Source organism: Saimiri boliviensis, chromosome 6 (assembly GCF_048565385.1).
Source record: "Saimiri boliviensis isolate mSaiBol1 chromosome 6, mSaiBol1.pri, whole genome shotgun sequence".
Taxonomy (NCBI): domain Eukaryota; kingdom Metazoa; phylum Chordata; class Mammalia; order Primates; family Cebidae; genus Saimiri; species Saimiri boliviensis.
Genome location: NC_133454.1, coordinates 71,757,447 through 71,775,788, shown reverse-complemented (window position 1 = coordinate 71,775,788; position 18,342 = coordinate 71,757,447). Strand labels below are relative to the sequence as shown.

Sequence of the window (18,342 nt, the reverse complement as noted above, 5' to 3'; positions counted from 1 at the left end):
TGTTACCATCTGACACATTTTGTGCATATAAAAATGTTTAACTGTCTTTCCTTGCCTCCTAAATATAAGCAGCATGGGGACATGGACTTTTAGTTGTGTTTACTGCCCTATTCCCAGGCCTAGAATGGTATCTGACACATAGTAGGCATTTAATAAATATTTGTTAAATGAATGAATTGACCCTCATAGTGACCTAGTAAAACAGATGATATTATCTCAATTTTGTATAAATAACTGTGGTCCAGAGAGGTTAATCTGTTGTTCTGACATGACAGAGCTAATTTGGGTTGGAATTAGGATCAAATCCTAATTGTCTTTTTTTTTTTTTAAACTGCTCTTTATATAGAGTGCAACCTCCCCATTGCTTTTCTTTCTTTTTCTTTTTCTTTTTTTTTTTTTTTTTGAGGCGGAGTTTCACTCTTGTTACCCAGGCTGGAGTGCAATGGCGCGATCTCGGCTCACCGCAACCTCCGCCTCCTGGGTTCAGGCAATTCTCCTGCCTCAGCCTCCTGAGTAGCTGGGATTACAGGCACACGCCACCATGCTCAGCTAATTTTTTGTATTTTTAGTAGAGACGGGGTTTCACCATGTTGACCAGGATGGTCTCGACCTCGTGATCCACCCGCCTCAGCCTCCCAAAGTGCTGGGATTACAGGCTTGAGCCACCGCGCCCGGCCTCTTTTTTTTTTTTTGAGACGGAGTTTCGCTCTTGTTACCCAGGCTGGAGTGCAATGGCGCGATCTCGGCTCACCGCAACCTCCGCCTCCTGGGTTCAGGCAATTCTCCTGCCTCAGCCTCCTGAGTAGCTGGGATTACAGGCACGTGCCACCATGCCCAGCTAATTTTTTGTATTTTTAGTAGAGATGAGGTTTCACCATGTTGACCAGGATGGCCTCGATCTCTTGACCTCGTGATCCACCCGCCTCGGCCTCCCAAAGTGCTGGGATTACAGGCATGAGTCACCGCGCCCAGCCCTCTTTTTTCTTTTCTTTTGAGACAGAATCTCACTCTTTCTCCCAGGCTGGAGTGCAGTGGGACTGTCTCGGCTCACTGCAACCTCTGCCTCCCAGGTTCAAGCAGTATTGACATAGCTTTAGTGAGAAAATATAAATTTTGCTAACTATGCACATAAAATATGGGTTTCTAATTGTATTCAACATACTTTCTCCCTCCTCTTAGGTTTAGAACTTCAGGAGAGAAGCCCATCTATTCTGTAGGTAAGCAGTTTTTACCGGATATAGTTGGCCTGCTTTAAGTGACCCTTTAGCACTCTATAATAATTTTGCATTCTGTAATAATTTTGCCTAGAAGGAAGCCTACCATATCTTTGAGAACAGTGGCCTGAACCAAATCCTACCCCTTTATGTGAGCATGGCATAGAACCATGTGAGAACATAAAGTATGGTTAAGAGTAAGAGCTCTAGAGTAAGTTTGGATTCCACCTGTACTACATATTTATTCTGTTACCTTTGGCTATTTCGCTGTAGCTTGGTTTCCTCACTTTAAAAAATGAGCAGGCTGGGTAGCATGGCAAGACCCTGTCTCTACAAACATTTTTTTAAAAAATTAACTGGGCATGGTGATACAGGCTTGTGATCCCAGCTACTTGGGAGGCTAAGGCAGGAGGATTGCTTGAGCCCAGGTTACAGTGAACTATGAACATGCCACTGTACCGTAGCCTGGGTGACAGAGCAAGACCCTGTTTCTTTTTTTAAAAAAGATAATTATAATATAAACTGCAGTACACCATTTGAAGATTCAGTGAGATCAAAGATATAAAGTGCTCAAAAAGTAGCAGCTGTAATTATTATTATTAATACTGCTACTATTCCAGACCTGCCTTGTATATCCATCATCAGGCTAGGGCTTTTCTCATACTTACTGATTTAAATGTAAATAGACAGATAGAAGTAAATATATAAAATGAGATCTAAAGAGACTAGATGAAGGGAACTTTGAATGCTCTCATTATAGCATGAACAAAAAGGCAGAGACAGAGAAGCATGGTATATTCAGATCCAAGTAGTTCAGTGTAATTAGAACAACTGAAAGAAGTTGGAAAAGAAATTTTGAAAAATGTGGGCAGCTGCCAGGGACAAAATTGCAGATTGTTTTGGTAAAATATCTTGAGAACCATTTTTGTTTTGCTTTGTTTTGTTTTTAAATATACACTTACTGAGCACATACTGTTTGCCAGGTGATGGCATTGTTTCTGCCCATGAGGGCCTTACAGTTTATTGACTGGAGAGAACAACTTATAATTAGCTTCTTGGCTGGGACTACCCTAATTATTTTTCTCTTTCCCTACCTGCATATCCCTGCTAAAAATGCTTATCCCAATTCTGAATGAAAAATAATTAAAACGAAGTTGTTTATCCACATCCTGGATTGATGGGTTTAGTTCTCAGTTTAATAACAAGAATGTTGAAGGACAGTTGTCTCTGGCATATGTGAAGGAAATATATGTGAGTGCTGTGGGAAACGTCAGTTTGTGATTACATCTTATAATTGTGATAATTGAAAGATTTTTCAGAGACTCGTTTTGAAAACCTGGGGTTTTGTGTCTTTCTTTAGTGAAGAGTTACCTTTCTCTCAGGAGGCTACAATGTTAATGTGACAGCAGAAAACTCAGTTATTGACACTACGAAGGGGAAAATAATTCAGTTGAACTTATTGGAAATCTAAGGCTTTCAAACTTGTAAATTTTATAATTAAAACAACTGGCTAATTAAGCAGTTTAACTACTGGTAATTTGAGCAAAACCTTTTATTTAAGGGGGAGAATGGTTTATTTAACAGTAGTTTGAACCAGCTTCTTAATTAAGCAGCTGCTCTAATTATAAGTATTGCCCCAAACTGAATTTAAAAATGCCTTCTTGCCAAGAAATTCCAGTAGATATGAGGCTGAGGAAAGCATCTGCAGTACTTTCACCTAAGATGTGTCATCATCTCCAAGATCCTTTTTGGTTCTGCTTTTTTTTTTCTTTTTTTCTTTTTTTTTTTTGTGGTTCTGCTTTTTGAAATTACAGATAGATAATTGAGTTTCTATGTACTTAAAGATGGTGATTAACATCTGAGTTTTCTTTTTTATTTACACAAAATGTTTTATTATATAATGGAGGCATGATAGAGCTATCACTATGAATTAAACTCTTGATGATCTTTGTATATTTAAGGCAGTAGAGGAGTTTCACGGCAATGGTAGCATTTGAGCTGGCTCTAGAGGCTGTGTAGAATTTCACTGTCCAAGACGTATTGTCCCAGCAGGGTAAACAGCCAAGGAAGGCACAGAGACATGAAAATTGTGGGGTTTTTACAAAATGGCAAATGTAACTCTGTGGCTGGGGTGCCTCCTGGGTTCAGGCAATTCTCCTGTCTCAGCCTCCCGGGTAGCTGGGATTACAGGCTTGCACCACCATGCCCAGCTAATTTTTGTATTTTTAGTAGGGAAGGGGTTTCACCATTGTTGGTCTCGAACTCCTGATCTCATGATCTACCCACCTTGGCCTCCCAAAGTGCTGGGATTACAGGCATGAGCGACTGTACCCCGCCATTTGTAATCTTATATTTACTTTGTGACTATTAGTCTAATGATTCCCTCCTCCCACTAGACTATAATCTCCCTGAGCAGAGTTTTGTTGGCCTTGTCCACGGCTATATCCTAACCCTTTCCACAGTGTCTGGCATCCCCTTCCTAAGCCTTGCCTGTTTCTCTTTTTATTTTTTTATTTTTTATTTTTAAAGACAGGGTTTCACCATGTTGGCCAGACTGGTCTCGAACTTCTGACCTCAGGTGATCCGTCCTCCTTGGCCTTCTAAAGTGCTGGGATTACAGGCGGGAGCCACCGCACCCAGCCAGCCTTGCCTGTTTCTCCAAGCTCATCTCTTGCCACCCTGATCTTCACACTCTACTTTAAAATTCTCCCTGGCTCTTTCTCTGCCTATACCGTGTTTTATCCTAACTCCTGCTTATCCTTCAAGTTTTACTTAAAAGCTAACCGCTCTAAAAATCCTTTCCTGACACTCAAGTGCAGCCTAAGTGCTCCTCCCATGTACAGTGCTTATCAGACAGCACTTACCACCTTGCATTGATATTATTGTGTGTCTCCCTATGTGGCAGGTTCTATATTGCAGAGACTTTGTCTTTGTTCATTGTTGTAACCCCAACTTCTATGGCAGTGCATGGTACTTATCAAGCCTGCCATGGATATTGGGTTGATTGTACACTGCACAGCTCTGGTGTGTGCCATTCATGTGGTTGTGGGGTATAATTGTTGCTGCCTACCTTGAAAGGTAATAATAAATGTTCGTTGAATAGATGATCATACTTTGGAGAGTTCAGTGCTTTTTAGGAGGTCTTATTTTGAGTCATAAAAAAATCTTCTTCCGTAAGATTCATTTGTAAGGCCCTGGCCTGTGGATCGCTGTGTACCCATCAAAGAGATTTGGATATCAGCTCCATGGGTGGGTCCCCAGGTTGGAGAGTCTAGAGCCCAAAGTTGCAAAAGGTCAAAGGTTTTAGATTCAGAGAGATGAAACTGGGGCATCAGTCAGAAAGATAGCTTGGTTATAGTCTGCTCTTTGGGAACCTCTGGCCAAAAATACCTCCCTATTCCTTTCATGGTAAATTCTTTTTTTTTTTTTTTTTTTTAATCAAAACCACCATCAAAAGAATCGTAAATTCTTACTCTGCTTTCAAGAGTTCAGCTATTGCCTCTTCTGAACCTATTCCCCTGTACCCTCCCCCATCCCTCAAAGGGAGAGTTAGTTTTCCCTTCCTCTGGGCACCTGTGACATTGCTCACATCTCCATTAAAGTACTTAGTACACCGTAAGGTGATTATCTCCTTTTCCTTTTTCGTTTCATAGTATACCTTGAGTATCTCAAGGGAAAGTAGCATATTTTATTTGTCTTTGTAACTATCTGAGTGACTATACAGTTATTGGCATGTAATTGTAAATGTGGACTAATGTATTTGTGGAAGGGATCCATCGTATTTCTGGACTGTCTTGATGAAATAATGTGGATTGTAAATGCAGGGAAGTTCTCTGAAGCCAGGAATCTCTGATTGGCCTCATATAAAGCAAACCTGCTTGGAAACCCATTTCAGAAAAGAGAGGCCTAAGAAACCTTTCGTTTGATGTCACTTAGATCAGGAGTCCCCAAACCCCAGGCCACACAGCAGGACATGAGGGGCAGGCAAGCCAGGGAAGCTTCATCGGTATTTACAGCCCCTCCCAGCTACTACCCATCACTCAAGTTATCACCTGAGCTCCATTTCCTCTCAGATCAGCTGTGGCATTAGATTCTCATAAGAGTGTGAACCCTATTGTGAACTGGACATACGAGGGATCTAGGTTGGGTACTTGTTATGAGAATATAATGCTTGATGATCTGTCACAACCTGCCATCAGCCCCAATATGGGACTGTCTAGTTGAGCTCAGGGCTCTCACTGATTCTCTATTATGGTGAGTTGTATAATTATTTCATTATATATTACAATGTAATAATATAAATAAAGTACACAATACATGTAATAAGCTTGAATCATCCCCAAACCACTACCCCACTCCCCACATCTGCCACATCTGTGGAAAAATTGTCTTCCATGAAACTGGTCCCTAGTTCCAAAAAGGTTGGGGACCGCTGACGTAGACTTCTTTACACCATCTTGTGTTTAGTCTTCCACAGAATGGTGACCCTGAAGAAATGAGAGAAGGACCACAGCATCTTCAAGGAAGGACTTGCTGCCCATATCTTGATGCCATATATACATACATACACATACATATAGATACACACACATAAACATGTTATCCTTTAATCCTCTTTATTATCCTCATTTATAAATAAAGAAGAAACAGTAGCTCAAAAAATTTGGTGTAAGTAACCAGGAAAGTAACGGGTGGGACTTCTATTTAAACTCAGGTCTGCCGGGTGCGGTGGCTCACGCCTGTAATCCCAGCACTTTGGGAGGCCGAGGCGGGTGGATCACAAGGTCAAGAGATCGAGACCATCCTGGTCAACATGGTGAAACCCCATCTCTACTAAAAAAAATACAAAAAATTAGCTGGGCATGGTGGCGCACGCCTGTAATCCCAGCTACCCAGGAGGCTGAGGCAGGAGAATTGCCTGAACACAGGAGGTGGAGGTTGCGGTGAGCCAAGATCGCGCCATTGCACTCCAGCCTGGGTAACAAGAGTGAAACTCTGTCTCAAAAAAAAAAAAAAAAAAAAGAATAGTGTAAAAAAAAAATAAACTCAGGTCTATCTGACTGAACAGCCTATGTCCATAACCACTAGGTTATAACACTTGAATTTCTAGAATACAAAAGTCTAGCTAGACTTCATCTTTCTTACCTCTGATTTCAGTTTCTTATCTTTTCTTTTTTTTTTAAATTTAGAGAGAGGGTCTCCTTATGTTTCCCAGGCTGAAGTTCAGCAGCTGTTTGCACTGCAGTCTCAAACTCCTGGTCTCAAGCAATCCTCCTGCCTCAGCCTCCTGAGTAGCTGGGACTACAGACACATGCTAACGCTCTGGCTATCTGGGTCTATCTCTCTGAGTCTACCACAATGTATATGTATATAGAGACCCTATTTTTTTAATCCAGCAGTAGCATACATACATATTATTCTACACTTTCAGTTTTTGTTTTTGTTGTTCCCTTGACAATATTTGTTGGAGATTGTTTTCAGATCAGCACAAATAAATCAAATTAGATTATAAAAATACTTTACGGAACTCTATGCTTTTCCTCTTTGCTGGCTATTTTTGCTGCCTGTGTCTTTCTCAATACAGTCACAGAAAATTTCAAAAGGGAATGGGGAGGGATTTTTTTTTTCTCAAAAGAGAAAAAGAAAACCTCAAAAGGATTATTGCCTGTTGAGGAACAAGAAGAGATGAGAACCCTCTGAGAATGTATTTTATCTCCCTACTGCCAGTAGCTTTATCAGGAGATAATTTCTCAGAGAAAGGGAGAAAGATGAGTAGTGGGAATTGGGCATATTCTAGGATCTAAAAGGAGAGGATAAGGGGACAAACTGAGAATCAGTCCAGGATCAAGAAATATCCATGGCTCTTTAAACCAACACGAAGTCAGCTACCACCAAATCCTCCCAGTCCTGCAGTGGAGAATTTGTCCCTTCAGATCATCTGTCTGTCCCTAGAGGGGCTTAGAAAGAGGTTTTAATATAGTTCTTGTATGTTAAGGTAATCAGCATTTCTCTGTTACATATGCTTTGTATGTTTTCTAGTCATCTATCCCTTGACTTTATTTTTGTTGGTTTTTTTTTTTTTTTTTTTTGAGATGGAATCTTGCTCTGTTGCCCAGGCTAGAGTGTAGTGATGTGATCTCAGCTCACTGCAACCTCTGCCTCCTGGGTTCAAGTGATTGTCCTGCCTCAGCCTCCTGAGTAGCTTGGATTACAGGCACCCACCACAGTCCTCAGCTAATTTTTTTTTTTTCTTTTTTTTTTTTTAGTAGAGACGGGGTTTCATCATCTTGGCCAGGCTGGTCTCGAACTCCTGACCTCATGATCCTCTTGCCTTGGCCTCCCAAAGTGCTGGGATTACAGGCATGAGCCATCACGCCCGGCCTATTTTGTTGTTGTTGAACAGATGTTTTAGCTTTTTATATAGCTAAGTTTATTAATAGTTGATTTCTAGCCGGGCGCGGTGGCTCAAGCCTGTAATCCCAGCACTTTGGGAGGCCAAGGCGGGTGGATCACGAGGTCAAGAGATCGAGACCATCCTGGTCAACATGGTGAAACCTCGTCTCTACTAAAAATACAAAAGATTAGCTGGGCATGGTGGCGCATGCCTGTAATCCCAGCTACTCAGGAGGCTGAGTCAGGAGAATTGCCTGAACCCAGGAGGCGGAGGTTGCGGTGAGCTGAGATCACGCCATTGCACTCCAGCCTGGCTAACAAGAGTGAAACTCTGTCTCAAAAAAAAACCAAAAATAGTTGATTTCTAGATTGTGTTTCATGCTTAGAAAGATCTCTACTCCAAGATTATTTTTAAAAATCCTTAATGTTACCTTGTTATATATGGATTTCATATATATAATACCAGCGAAGTATGTATTAATATATAATATATATATATTTATTTGTGGTCCAGGCTAGACATGGAGCCTCACACCTGTAATCCTGGCACCCTGGGATGCTGAGGTGGAAGGAGTTCCAGACCAGCATGGGCAACATAGCCAGACCTCAGGTCCACAAAAAATAAAAAATATTAGCTGGGCATGATGGCACATGCCTGTAATCCCGACTACTCGGGGTCAGGGGTGGGGCATGAGCTGAGGCAGAAGACTGTCTTGTACCCAGGAGTTTGAGGCTGCAATGAGCTATGAGATGGCATTACATCCCGGTTTGGGTGACAGCAAGACCCTGTATCTTAAAAAACAACAGTAATAATGACAGCAAATAAACAAGTTTGTTGTATTTTCTCTGTTTTAGGTGGCATTCTGCTAAGTACTAGTCGGCCCTACAAGACAAAACCCACCCATGGCATTGGAAAGTACAAGCACCTAATTAAAGCAGAAGAGGTAAGGGGCAGGAGAGTCTTTTGGAAAAGGGTAATGTGCAGCTTTTGCAAAAACCTGAAGGTCAGATATGTATAGTTTGGATAATATTGGAGCTAGAAATGATAGAGTTGCCCTTCAATCCTCGCCAGTGATTAGCTTAGAATTTCCAGACGGAGCCGGGCGCGGTGGCTCAAGCCTGTAATCCCAGCACTTTGGGAGGCCGAGGCGGGTGGATCACAAGGTCAAGAGATCGAGATCATCCTGGTCAACATGGTGAAACCCCGTCTCTACTAAAAAAAAAAATACAAAAAATTAGCTGGGCATGGTGGCACATGCCTGTAATCCCAGCTACTCAGGAGGCTGAGGCAGGAGAATTGCCTGAACCCAGGAGGCGGAGGTTGCGGTGAGCCGAGATCGCGCCATTGCACTCCAGCCTGGGTAACAAGATAACAAGAGTGAAACTCCGTCTCAAAAAAAAAAAAAAAAAAAAAAAAAAAAGAATTTCCAGACGGAGATGTTTCTACCAACTTCCAGTCTTATCCCTAGGCCAGGTTATCATAGTAAAAAGCAAATGGTTTGAAAAAAAATTTTTTTTTGAGACAGAGTCTTGCTCTGTCATCCACGTTGTAGTGCAGTGGCATGATCACAACTCATTGCAGCCTCAACTTCCTGGACTAAAGCGATCTCAGCGTCCCAAGTAGCTGGTACTACAGGTTCTCACCACCATGCCCATCTAATTAAAAAAATTTTTTTTTACAGAGACAGGGTCTTGCTGTATCGCCCAGGCTTGTCTCAAGCTCCTTGCCTCAAGTGATCCTCTTGTTTAAGCCTCTGGAAGTACTGGGATTACAGGCATGAGCCACCGTGACTGGCCTGATTTTATTATTTGTAATACTTAAAAAAAAAAATCTTCCTAATAGTATACTTACTTCACTATGGACCTCATAGTAGAAATGCTAATTCAGTTTAATTGAGTGAATGATTTGTGGCAAGTAGAGGTAGATTGATATTTTCAGCCAGAATACTGATTCTGTTTTGTTTTGTTTTTGAGATGGAGTTTTGCTCTTGTTGCCCAGGCTGGAGTGCAATGGCACAATCTCGGCTTACTGCAACCTCCACCTCTCAGGTTTAAGCAATTCTGCTTCAGCTTTCTGAGTAGCTGGGATTACAGGCATACGCCACCATGCCTGGCTAATTTTGTATTTTTGGTAGAGACAGAGTTTCTCCATATTGGTCAGACTGGTCTTGAACTCCTGACCTCAGGTGATCCACTTGCCTCAGCCTCCCAAAGTGCTAAGATTACAGGTATGAGCCATCATGCCTGGCCATTTGTTTTTTTGAGATGGAGTCTCACTCTGTCACCTAGGCTAGAGTGCAGTGGCATGATCTCAGCTCACTGCAAACTTTCCTTCCCAGGTTCAAGTGATTCTTGTGCCTCAGCCTGCCAAGTGGCAGCGATTATAGGTGTGTGCTGCCACACCTGGCTAATTTTTGTATTTTTAGTGGGGGGGTGCGGGGGCGCGGTTTACCATGTTGACCAGGCCAGGTCTTGAACTCCTGACCTCAAGTGATCTGCCTGCCTTGACCTCCCAAAGTGCTGGGATAACTGATTCTTTTTTTTTTTTTTTTTATACGGAGTTTTGCTCTTGTTGCCCATGCTGGAATGCAATGGCGCAATCTCCGCTCACTGCAACCTCTGCGTCCCGGGTACAACTGATTGTTCTGCCTCAGCCTCCCAAGTAGCTGGCATTACAGGCATGCGCCACCATGACCAGCCAATTTTGTATTTTTAGTAGAGATGGGGTTTCTCCATGTTTGTCAGGCTGTTCTCCAACTCCCGACCTCACGTGATCCGCCTGTCTCAGTCTGCCAAAGTGCTCAGATTACAGGTGTCAGCCACCACGCCCAACCAGCTGATTCTTATTATATTTTCAAATCTAAAATAGGCCAGCTGTGGTGGCTCACACCTTTAATCCCAGCACTTCGGGAAGCCAAGTCAGGCAAATCCCTTGAGGTCAAGAGTTCAAGACCAGCCTGACCAAAATAGTCAAAACCCCATCTCTACTAAAAATATAAAAATTGTCGGATGCGGTGGCTAACGCCTGTAATCCCAGCACTTTGGGAGGCCGAGGCAGGCAGATCATGAAGTCAAGAGATCGAGACCATCCTGGCCAACATGGTGAAACCCTGTCTTTACTAAAAATACAAAAATTATCTGGGCGTGGTGGCATGCACCTGTAGTCCCAGCTACTCAGGAGGCTGAGGCAGGAGAATTGCTTGAACCTGGGAGGCAGAGGTTGCAGTGAGCCAAGATTGGGCCACTGCACTCCAGCCTGGTGCCTGGTGACAAAACAAGACTCTGTCTCAAAAAAAAAAAAAAAAAAAAAAAAAAAAAAATATATATATATATATATATATATATATAAAAATTAGCTGGGCATGGTGGCACATGCCTGTAATCCCAACTACTCAGAAGGCTGAGGCACAAGACTCACTCGAGCCCAGGAGGCAGAGGTTGCACTGGGCCAAGATCATGCCATTGTATGCCAGCCTGGGCAACTGAGCGAGCCTCTGTCTCAAAAATAAATAAATAAACAAACAAATAAACATAAAATATATTATGTGCTCCTTGAATCCTTTAACTCAGGTAAGTGGGTATTAGTTCTAAGCATTATGAAATTATTTAGCCCATTTCTTTGGTTCCAGTTAGATTTCTATGTATGTGCAGAGGATTTTCTTATGGGGTGGATACAGCTTGAGCCCAGAACCAGAAGACTAGCATGGGCAACACAGGGAGACCCTGTCTCTACAAAAATTTCTAAAATTTAGCCAGGCTTGATGGCATGTGCCTGTAGTCCCAGCGACTTGAGAACCTGGGACAAGGTAGAAGACCTGGCTTTCAATCTCAAGTCTATCACTTCCTGCAAACGGTACAGTGGGAGAGATTTTGGGGAGACTTCAATATAATCTTGGTTCTTTAGCTTATTTTGATGCTCCCATTCAACCACGCATATTTCCTATTTGCCTCTGTCTTCTTGGCAAGGTCCAATTCCATTGAATTTGGGCTTTAGAAACCACTAACCTTGCCATGTTCTCCTGAGCATCGTCCTTGCAGTAAGGAATTTCAGGAGAAGAACATTACCACATATCAAGCCTGTATCAGGCAGGCTCCCAATAAGAAACAAAATTGTTCCTTTGTAGTGGGAAGACTGCTGAATTAGGAAAAGGAAAGTTGTGTTCTAGGCTTGGTTCTGCCACTTTTCAGCCTTGTGACTTTGGGTAAGTCAACCTTCCTCGTCTAGGCATGGTGGGTCCTGAAATTACATGCAAAATGTTTCCTGTAGGTGAATTTTTCTGAAGAGAGTCCAGAGTTTTTATCAGACTCTTCACAAAGGTTGAGGAATTCTGAATTAGAGTATCTCTAAGACTAGAATTTCAACTTGTATGTCATGTAACTTCACAATGCTGTGCAATAGTTATTGAATATCTATTATGTGCTACGAACTCTTGATGCCTTGCCTTTTCAAGAGTGAGTTGCAAAATAATTTTTTTTAATTAAATAGAGTCTCTGCCTCACAGGATGGACTTCAGTGTTGTGATCTCAGCTCACTACAACCTCCGCCTTCTGGGCTCAAGACATCCTCCCATTTTCAGCCTACCGAGTAGCTAGGACTGCAGGCACGTACCACCACACCCAGCTAATTTTTATATTTTTTTTGTAGAGACGGTGTTTTTCCATGTTGCCCAGGCTGGTCTGGAACTCCTGAGCTCAAGCAATACACCTTCTTCAGCCTCCCAAAGTACTAGGATTACAAGCATGAGCCATCATGCCTGGCCAGCAAAATAATTTTACAAAATTCATGATTAAGACATGGTTCATCCTCAGAGAGAACTGGTAAACCAACAAAGATAAGACACAGGTAGTATACCTCCAGGCAGAAAGTGATGAGTGCTAAAAGGAAGATACAAAGCACTATTAAAATTTAGAAGAAGGAGTGATATACACCCTTTTGGAGTTGTGACACCTTAGAGTAAATTGTTGAAGTTGTTTTATTTTGAGATATCCCCCTTCTATTTTTATAAAAATAATAAGCATCGTTTTGTTTGCTGACACCATGACAAAAACCGATTACATTTGTAACAAATAAGCCTTTTCTTGAGTTGAAGTCAGAGGCAGTTCTTTCCAAAATGTTAAGTAAAACAGTGTATAACATCAGTGAGACATCCCCCTTCTAAAAGTCCCACATGAAATAGAGGGAAATAAAATCAGTTTTATTTGACAGGGACTTTTTTGCCTCTTTAAAAAAAAAATGTCTTGCCGGGCGCGGTGGCTCAAGCCTGTAATCCCAGCACTTTGGGAGGCCGAGGCGGGTGGATCACGAGGTCGAGAGATCGAGACCATCCTGGTCAACATGGTGAAACCCCGTCTCTACTAAAAGTGCAAAAAATTAGCTGGGCATGGTGGTACGTGCCTGTAATCCCAGCTACTCAGGAGGCTGAGGCAGGAGAATTGCCTGAGCCCAGGAGGCGGAGGTTGCGGTGAGCCGAGATCGCGCCATTGCACTCCAGCCTGGGTAAGAAGGGCGAAACTCCGTCTCAAAAAAAAAAAAAAAAAATGTCTTTGCCAGGTTCGGTGGTTCACGCCTTTAATCCCAGCACTTTGGGAGGCCGAGACAGGCAGATCATGAGGTCGGGAGATGAAGACCATCCTGCCCAACATGGTGAAACCCTGTCTCTACTAAAAAAATAAAAAAATTAGCTGTAATCTGAGCTATTCAGGAGGCTGAGGCGAGAGAATCACTTGAATCTGCGAGGCGGAGATTGCAGTAAGCCAAGATCGCACCACTGCACTCCAGCCTGGCAACAAGGTGAGACTCTGCCTCAAAAAAAAAATTTCTTCGAATCTTCTCTCTCACATAATTTTCTGCATATGCCATGCTCTGACCCACTCTATTAACGTGGTATAAAAGGAAACTTAATGCCATCTGTCCCCCTGTTCCTCACCAGCCTCTTCTCCACTCTCCTGGATACCATGCTTTAATTGTTTTGGGCCTCTTGTTTTTCATCCAAGTCATTATACTTTTTCAAGACTTCCACAAGCTATTCTGCCTCCTTGGAAGACTTCCCCTTCTTTACCTGGCTAATTCCTCTTCAACCTAAATCTCAGTGAGAAAGCAGGGTGAGGAGGGAACACAAACAAATTTCTCCTCTTTCTTTTTTTGAGATGGAGTTTCACTCTTGTTGCCCAGGCTGGAGTACAATGGCATGACCTTGGCTCACCGCAACCTCCACCTCCTGGTTTCAAGCGATTCTCCTGCCTCTGCCTCCCGAGTAGCTGGGATTGCGGGCATGCGCCACCACGCCCCGCTAATTTTGTATTTTTAGTAGAGATGGGGTTTCTCCATGTTGGTCAGGCTGGTTTCAAACTCCAACCTCAGGTGATCTGCCTGCCTCAGCCTCCCGAAGTACTGGGATTATAGACGTGAGCCACCAAGCCCAGCCACAAATTTCTCCTTCTAAGAAACCTTCCTAGATTCTCAGCACTGAGTTACTTTTCTTTCTTTCTTTTTTCTTTTCTTTTCTTTCTTTTTTTTTTTTTAATTTGAGACATGGTCTCACTGTGTTGCCCAAGCTGGAATGCAGTGCTGTAATCATGGGTCACTACTCCTTGAAATCCTAGGCTCAAGCGGTCCTTTTGCCTCAGCATCTCAAGTAGCTGGGACTACAGGTACATGCCACCAAGCCAGGATAATTTTTAGAAATTTTTGTAGAGACGGGGTCTCCCTATGTTGCCCATGCCAGTCTTCTGGTCCTGGGCTCAAGTGATCTTCCCACCTTGGCCTTCCAAAGTGCTGGGATTACCAGTGGGAACCACCATGCCAGCCCTGAGTTGCTTTTCTTACCGTGAGCTGCCAGAGTTCCTTGTGCTTCCTCTGTCCTAGGACTTACCACTCTATGTTTTAATCATCTGTTGTTGTGGTTTTTGTTTTTTTTTTTGAGACAGGTTCTCGCTCTGTCGCCCAAGCTGGAATGCCGTGGTGCTATCTCAGCTAACTGCAACCTCTGCCTCCTGGGCTCGAATAATTCTCCCTCCTCAGCCTCCTGAGTAGCTAGGACTACAGGAATGTGCCACTGTACCCAGCTCATTATATTTTTGTAGAGATGGGGTCTTGCCATGTTGCCCAGGCTGGTCTTAAGTGATCCACCTGCATCAGTCTCCCAAAGTACTAGAATTACAGGTGTGAGCCACTGCACCTGGCCTTAACTATCTGTTTTTATGACTGTTCCCTTCTAGATTATGAGATCCCTAAGGGTAGAAGTCTCATTTTTCTTCCTATCCTCAGTGTCCAGCACAGGGCTTGGCATCAAGGAGAGGGCAGTAAATATTGATTGAACTGAACTGAAATGTGGTTGCTGGAGCTGTCTTGTGTTTTTATAAATCATATTTCTCAAATAAACCCACTATCTGCAAACACCTGGCCCAGATGACCTTGGTTGCTTGAATAGATTGGATGCTCCCTTTGTTTAGGACTGTAGGCTTTTCTCTGATGTTATTCAGTGTCTCGGGGTAGCTAGTACAGTAGTGTTAGATACTGGGGGAAGTTGCCCCCGCCTCCTGGCTTCCTGCATGGGACAGCACAGTGAAAGCTTTCTTCTGCCACCTTACAGAGGCTCTGTCCTGAGTTCTGTATCTTATCCCTCTGGGGAACTGGACTAGTTATACTAAAAGGAATCTTGTGTGGCCTCCTTTCTTTCTCTCCCTAAGCCTAGAAAAAATAATACGTTGCCAGGTTCCCATTTTTTCCTTTCAGGGTCTTGGTCTGGCCCCTCTATACTAGTGAGCCCAACATCCCTAAGACAAGAGTAAATTCTCATGCTTATGCTCAAAGTACCCAACCCTTGTCCCATTTCTGCTGGTATAATCCCTTCATGCCTCCTTCAAAAGGTCCCACAGTCAGTCTTATAACTTTGAAGGCAAGGGGGTATCTACTTCATCTCAGCTTTCCTTGTTAATACTATTTTTATCTTTCTTTTTTTTTTTTTTTTTTTTTGAGATGGAGTCTCCTTCTGTCCCCCAGGCTAGAGTGCAGTGGCGCCATCTTGGCTCATTGCAACGTTTGCCTTCCGGGTTCAAGCGATTCTCCTGCCTCAGCCTCCTGAGTAGCTGGGATTACAGGCATGTGCCACCATGTCCTGCTAATTTTTTCTTATTTATTTATTTTGAGATGGAGTCTCACTCTGTCACCCAGGCTGGAGTGCAGTGGCCTGATCGTGGCTCACTGCAACATCCACCTCCCAGGTTCAACTGATTCTCCTGCCTCAGCCTCCTGTGTAGCTGGGATTACAGGTGCACACCACCACACCTGGCTAATTTTTGTATTTTTAGTAAAGATGAGGTTTCTCCATGTTGGTCAGGCTGGTCTCGAACTCTTGACTTTGTGATCTGCCCACCTCGGCCTCCCAACGTGCTGGGATTACAGATGTGAGCCACCGTGGCTGGCCTAATTTTTGTATTTTTTTTTTTTTTTTTTTTTTTTTTTTTGAGACGGAGTTTCGCTCTTGTTACCCAGGCTGGAGTGCAATGGCGCGATCTTGGCTCACCGCAACCTCTGTCTCTTGGGTTCAGGCAATTCTCCTGCCTCAGCCTCCTGAGTAGCTGGGATTACAGGCACGTGCCACCATGCCCAGCTAATTTTTTGTATTTTTAGTAGAGACGAGGTTTCACCATGTTGACCAGGATGGTCTCGATCTCTCGACCTCGTGATCCACCCGCCTCGGCCTCCCAAAGTGCTGGGATTACAGGCTTGAGCCACCGCGCCCGGCTGCTAATTTTTGTATTTTCAGAAGAGATGGTGTTTCACCATTTTGGCCAGGCTGGTCTCAAACTCCAGACCTCAGGTGATCCACCCACCTCGGCCTCCCTAAGTGCTAGGAGTATAGGCATGAACCATCACACCTGGCCTGTTTTTATCTTTTTCTTACATGGCTTGGTATGTAACTCTGAATAGCTTCCCACCCCTCCGTCCCGTGTCCTTGTCCTTGATTCTTTTTTGAAGGGGTAGATGAGAGATAAAAATGAGGAATTTTCTTGGGTGACAGTATGGGGGATGACAATAAATGTGGCATTTCAGCTTGCTTGCAGTATGGACCTGACCTCCTTCTCAGTGATTTCCCTTTTTGGACCTTTGTTTCAGGCATGTTTTCTCATACACCCATGCTCTCTCCTGCTTCTCTGCGTTTGCACATGTTCTTTCCTTTGTATGGGATGATACCCTCCCTTTTTTCTCTATGGTGCTCATGCTGTAAGACCCATCTTGACCTGTGGCAGTGAGGGATCACATTTTAGAGTGTATCTCCAGACCTAGCATCCTGTCTCAAAGTGTAGATCTCATTATTCCTTAAAGGGCCTTCATCATTCTGTTGAATTTAAGAGGCTTTAGATTGTTTGGAGTAATTTATATTTGATAGAAGTAAAAATAATAAGGCCAGGCGTGGTGGCTTATGCCTGTAATCCAGCACTTTGAGAGGATGAGGTAGGCAGATCACCCGTGGTCAGGAGTTTGAGACCAGCCTAACCAACATGGTGAAACCCTGTTTCTACTAAATATACAAAATTAGCTGGGTGTGGTGGCACATGCCTATAATCCCAGCTACTTGGTAGGCTGAGGCAAAAGAATCGCTTGAGCCCAGGAGGTGGAGGTTGCAGTGAGCCAAGATTCATGCCACTGCATTCTAGCCTGGGCAACAAGAGCAAAACTCCATCTCAAAAAATAAGTAAAAATAATAATAGTCCTTCACATTTGTATAGCACTGAGTCATTTTTCCCAAGATTACTTACTTCCTTTACTTCCTTGTTCTCAGCTATTGTCCAGCTTCTAGTCTTGGGGTCATGGCATCTTAATAATCTGAAAATTGCCAGGAGAAAGACGTGGGAGGATGAAATGGAGGCAACATGAATTTCTATCAGTTTGTTATATGTTTTCATTTCCAGGCCTTGGAGCAAGAGAGTTAGATATATCTTTTGTAACTGAGACAATTTTCTTCCTCTTTATAGAACGGCCCCTAGGAATGAAGTAGCTTTTCTTTTGGAAACTTCATGCTGTTTTTAGTGTTGACAGAGAGGAGGTGTCTGCCATTTCTGTCACCTATTTATTTTGTTGTAGCACCCGTAATAGATCAGCTCTCACAGCCACAAATCTGTGAGGAGACTGGAATCATTCCCAGGAAAATGAGCAGGTCAGAATCACTTTATGGTAACAGTCCTAGCTTCTTGAGAGCTTGTCTAAAAGTCCTAGCAGAGGAGGACAGCTACTCATATACTCTTGACCAAGGACCGATCCTCCTCTATCAGGGATGATTGTCCTCTTCAACTGAGCGCACAGCAAATGGAGTGGTAAGGGAAGAAGAGGACACTCACCTTGATATTTAGTTTATTCCCCTAGTAAGGCACTTACCACAGGTATTTAGTTACACTTTTGAGCACTAATTTTCTCAGCAGACTTTATGCTTTTTGTAGAAAGGGACCAGGCCAGGCGCAGTGGCTCAAGCCTGTAATCCCAGCACTTTGGGAGGCCGAGGTGGGTGGATCACGAGGTCAAGAGATCAAGACCATCCTGGTCAACATGGTGAAACCCCGTCTCTACTAAAAATACAAAAGATTAGCTGGGCATGGTGGCGTGTGCCTGTAATCCCAGCTACTCAGGAGGCTGAGGCAGGAGAATTGCCTGAACCCAGGAGGCGGAGGTTGCGGTAAGCCAAGATCGCGCCATTGCACTCCAGCCTGGGTAACAAGAGCGAAACTCCATCTCAAA

The 18,342-nt window shown here is 43.3% G+C and overlaps 1 protein-coding gene across 1 annotated transcript in view; it reads left to right on the top strand.

Moving 5' to 3' along the window:
- The window catches only part of MRPL48 (mitochondrial ribosomal protein L48), a 72,766-nt gene that overhangs the window by 19,434 nt on the left and 34,990 nt on the right, over positions 1 to 18,342 (top strand). Inside the window, exons 3-4 of the mRNA XM_039471233.2 lie at positions 1,180 to 1,217; positions 8,463 to 8,551. Of these exons, the coding sequence (XP_039327167.1) occupies positions 1,180 to 1,217; positions 8,463 to 8,551 (127 nt within the window). The remainder of the gene's footprint in view (positions 1 to 1,179; positions 1,218 to 8,462; positions 8,552 to 18,342) is intronic.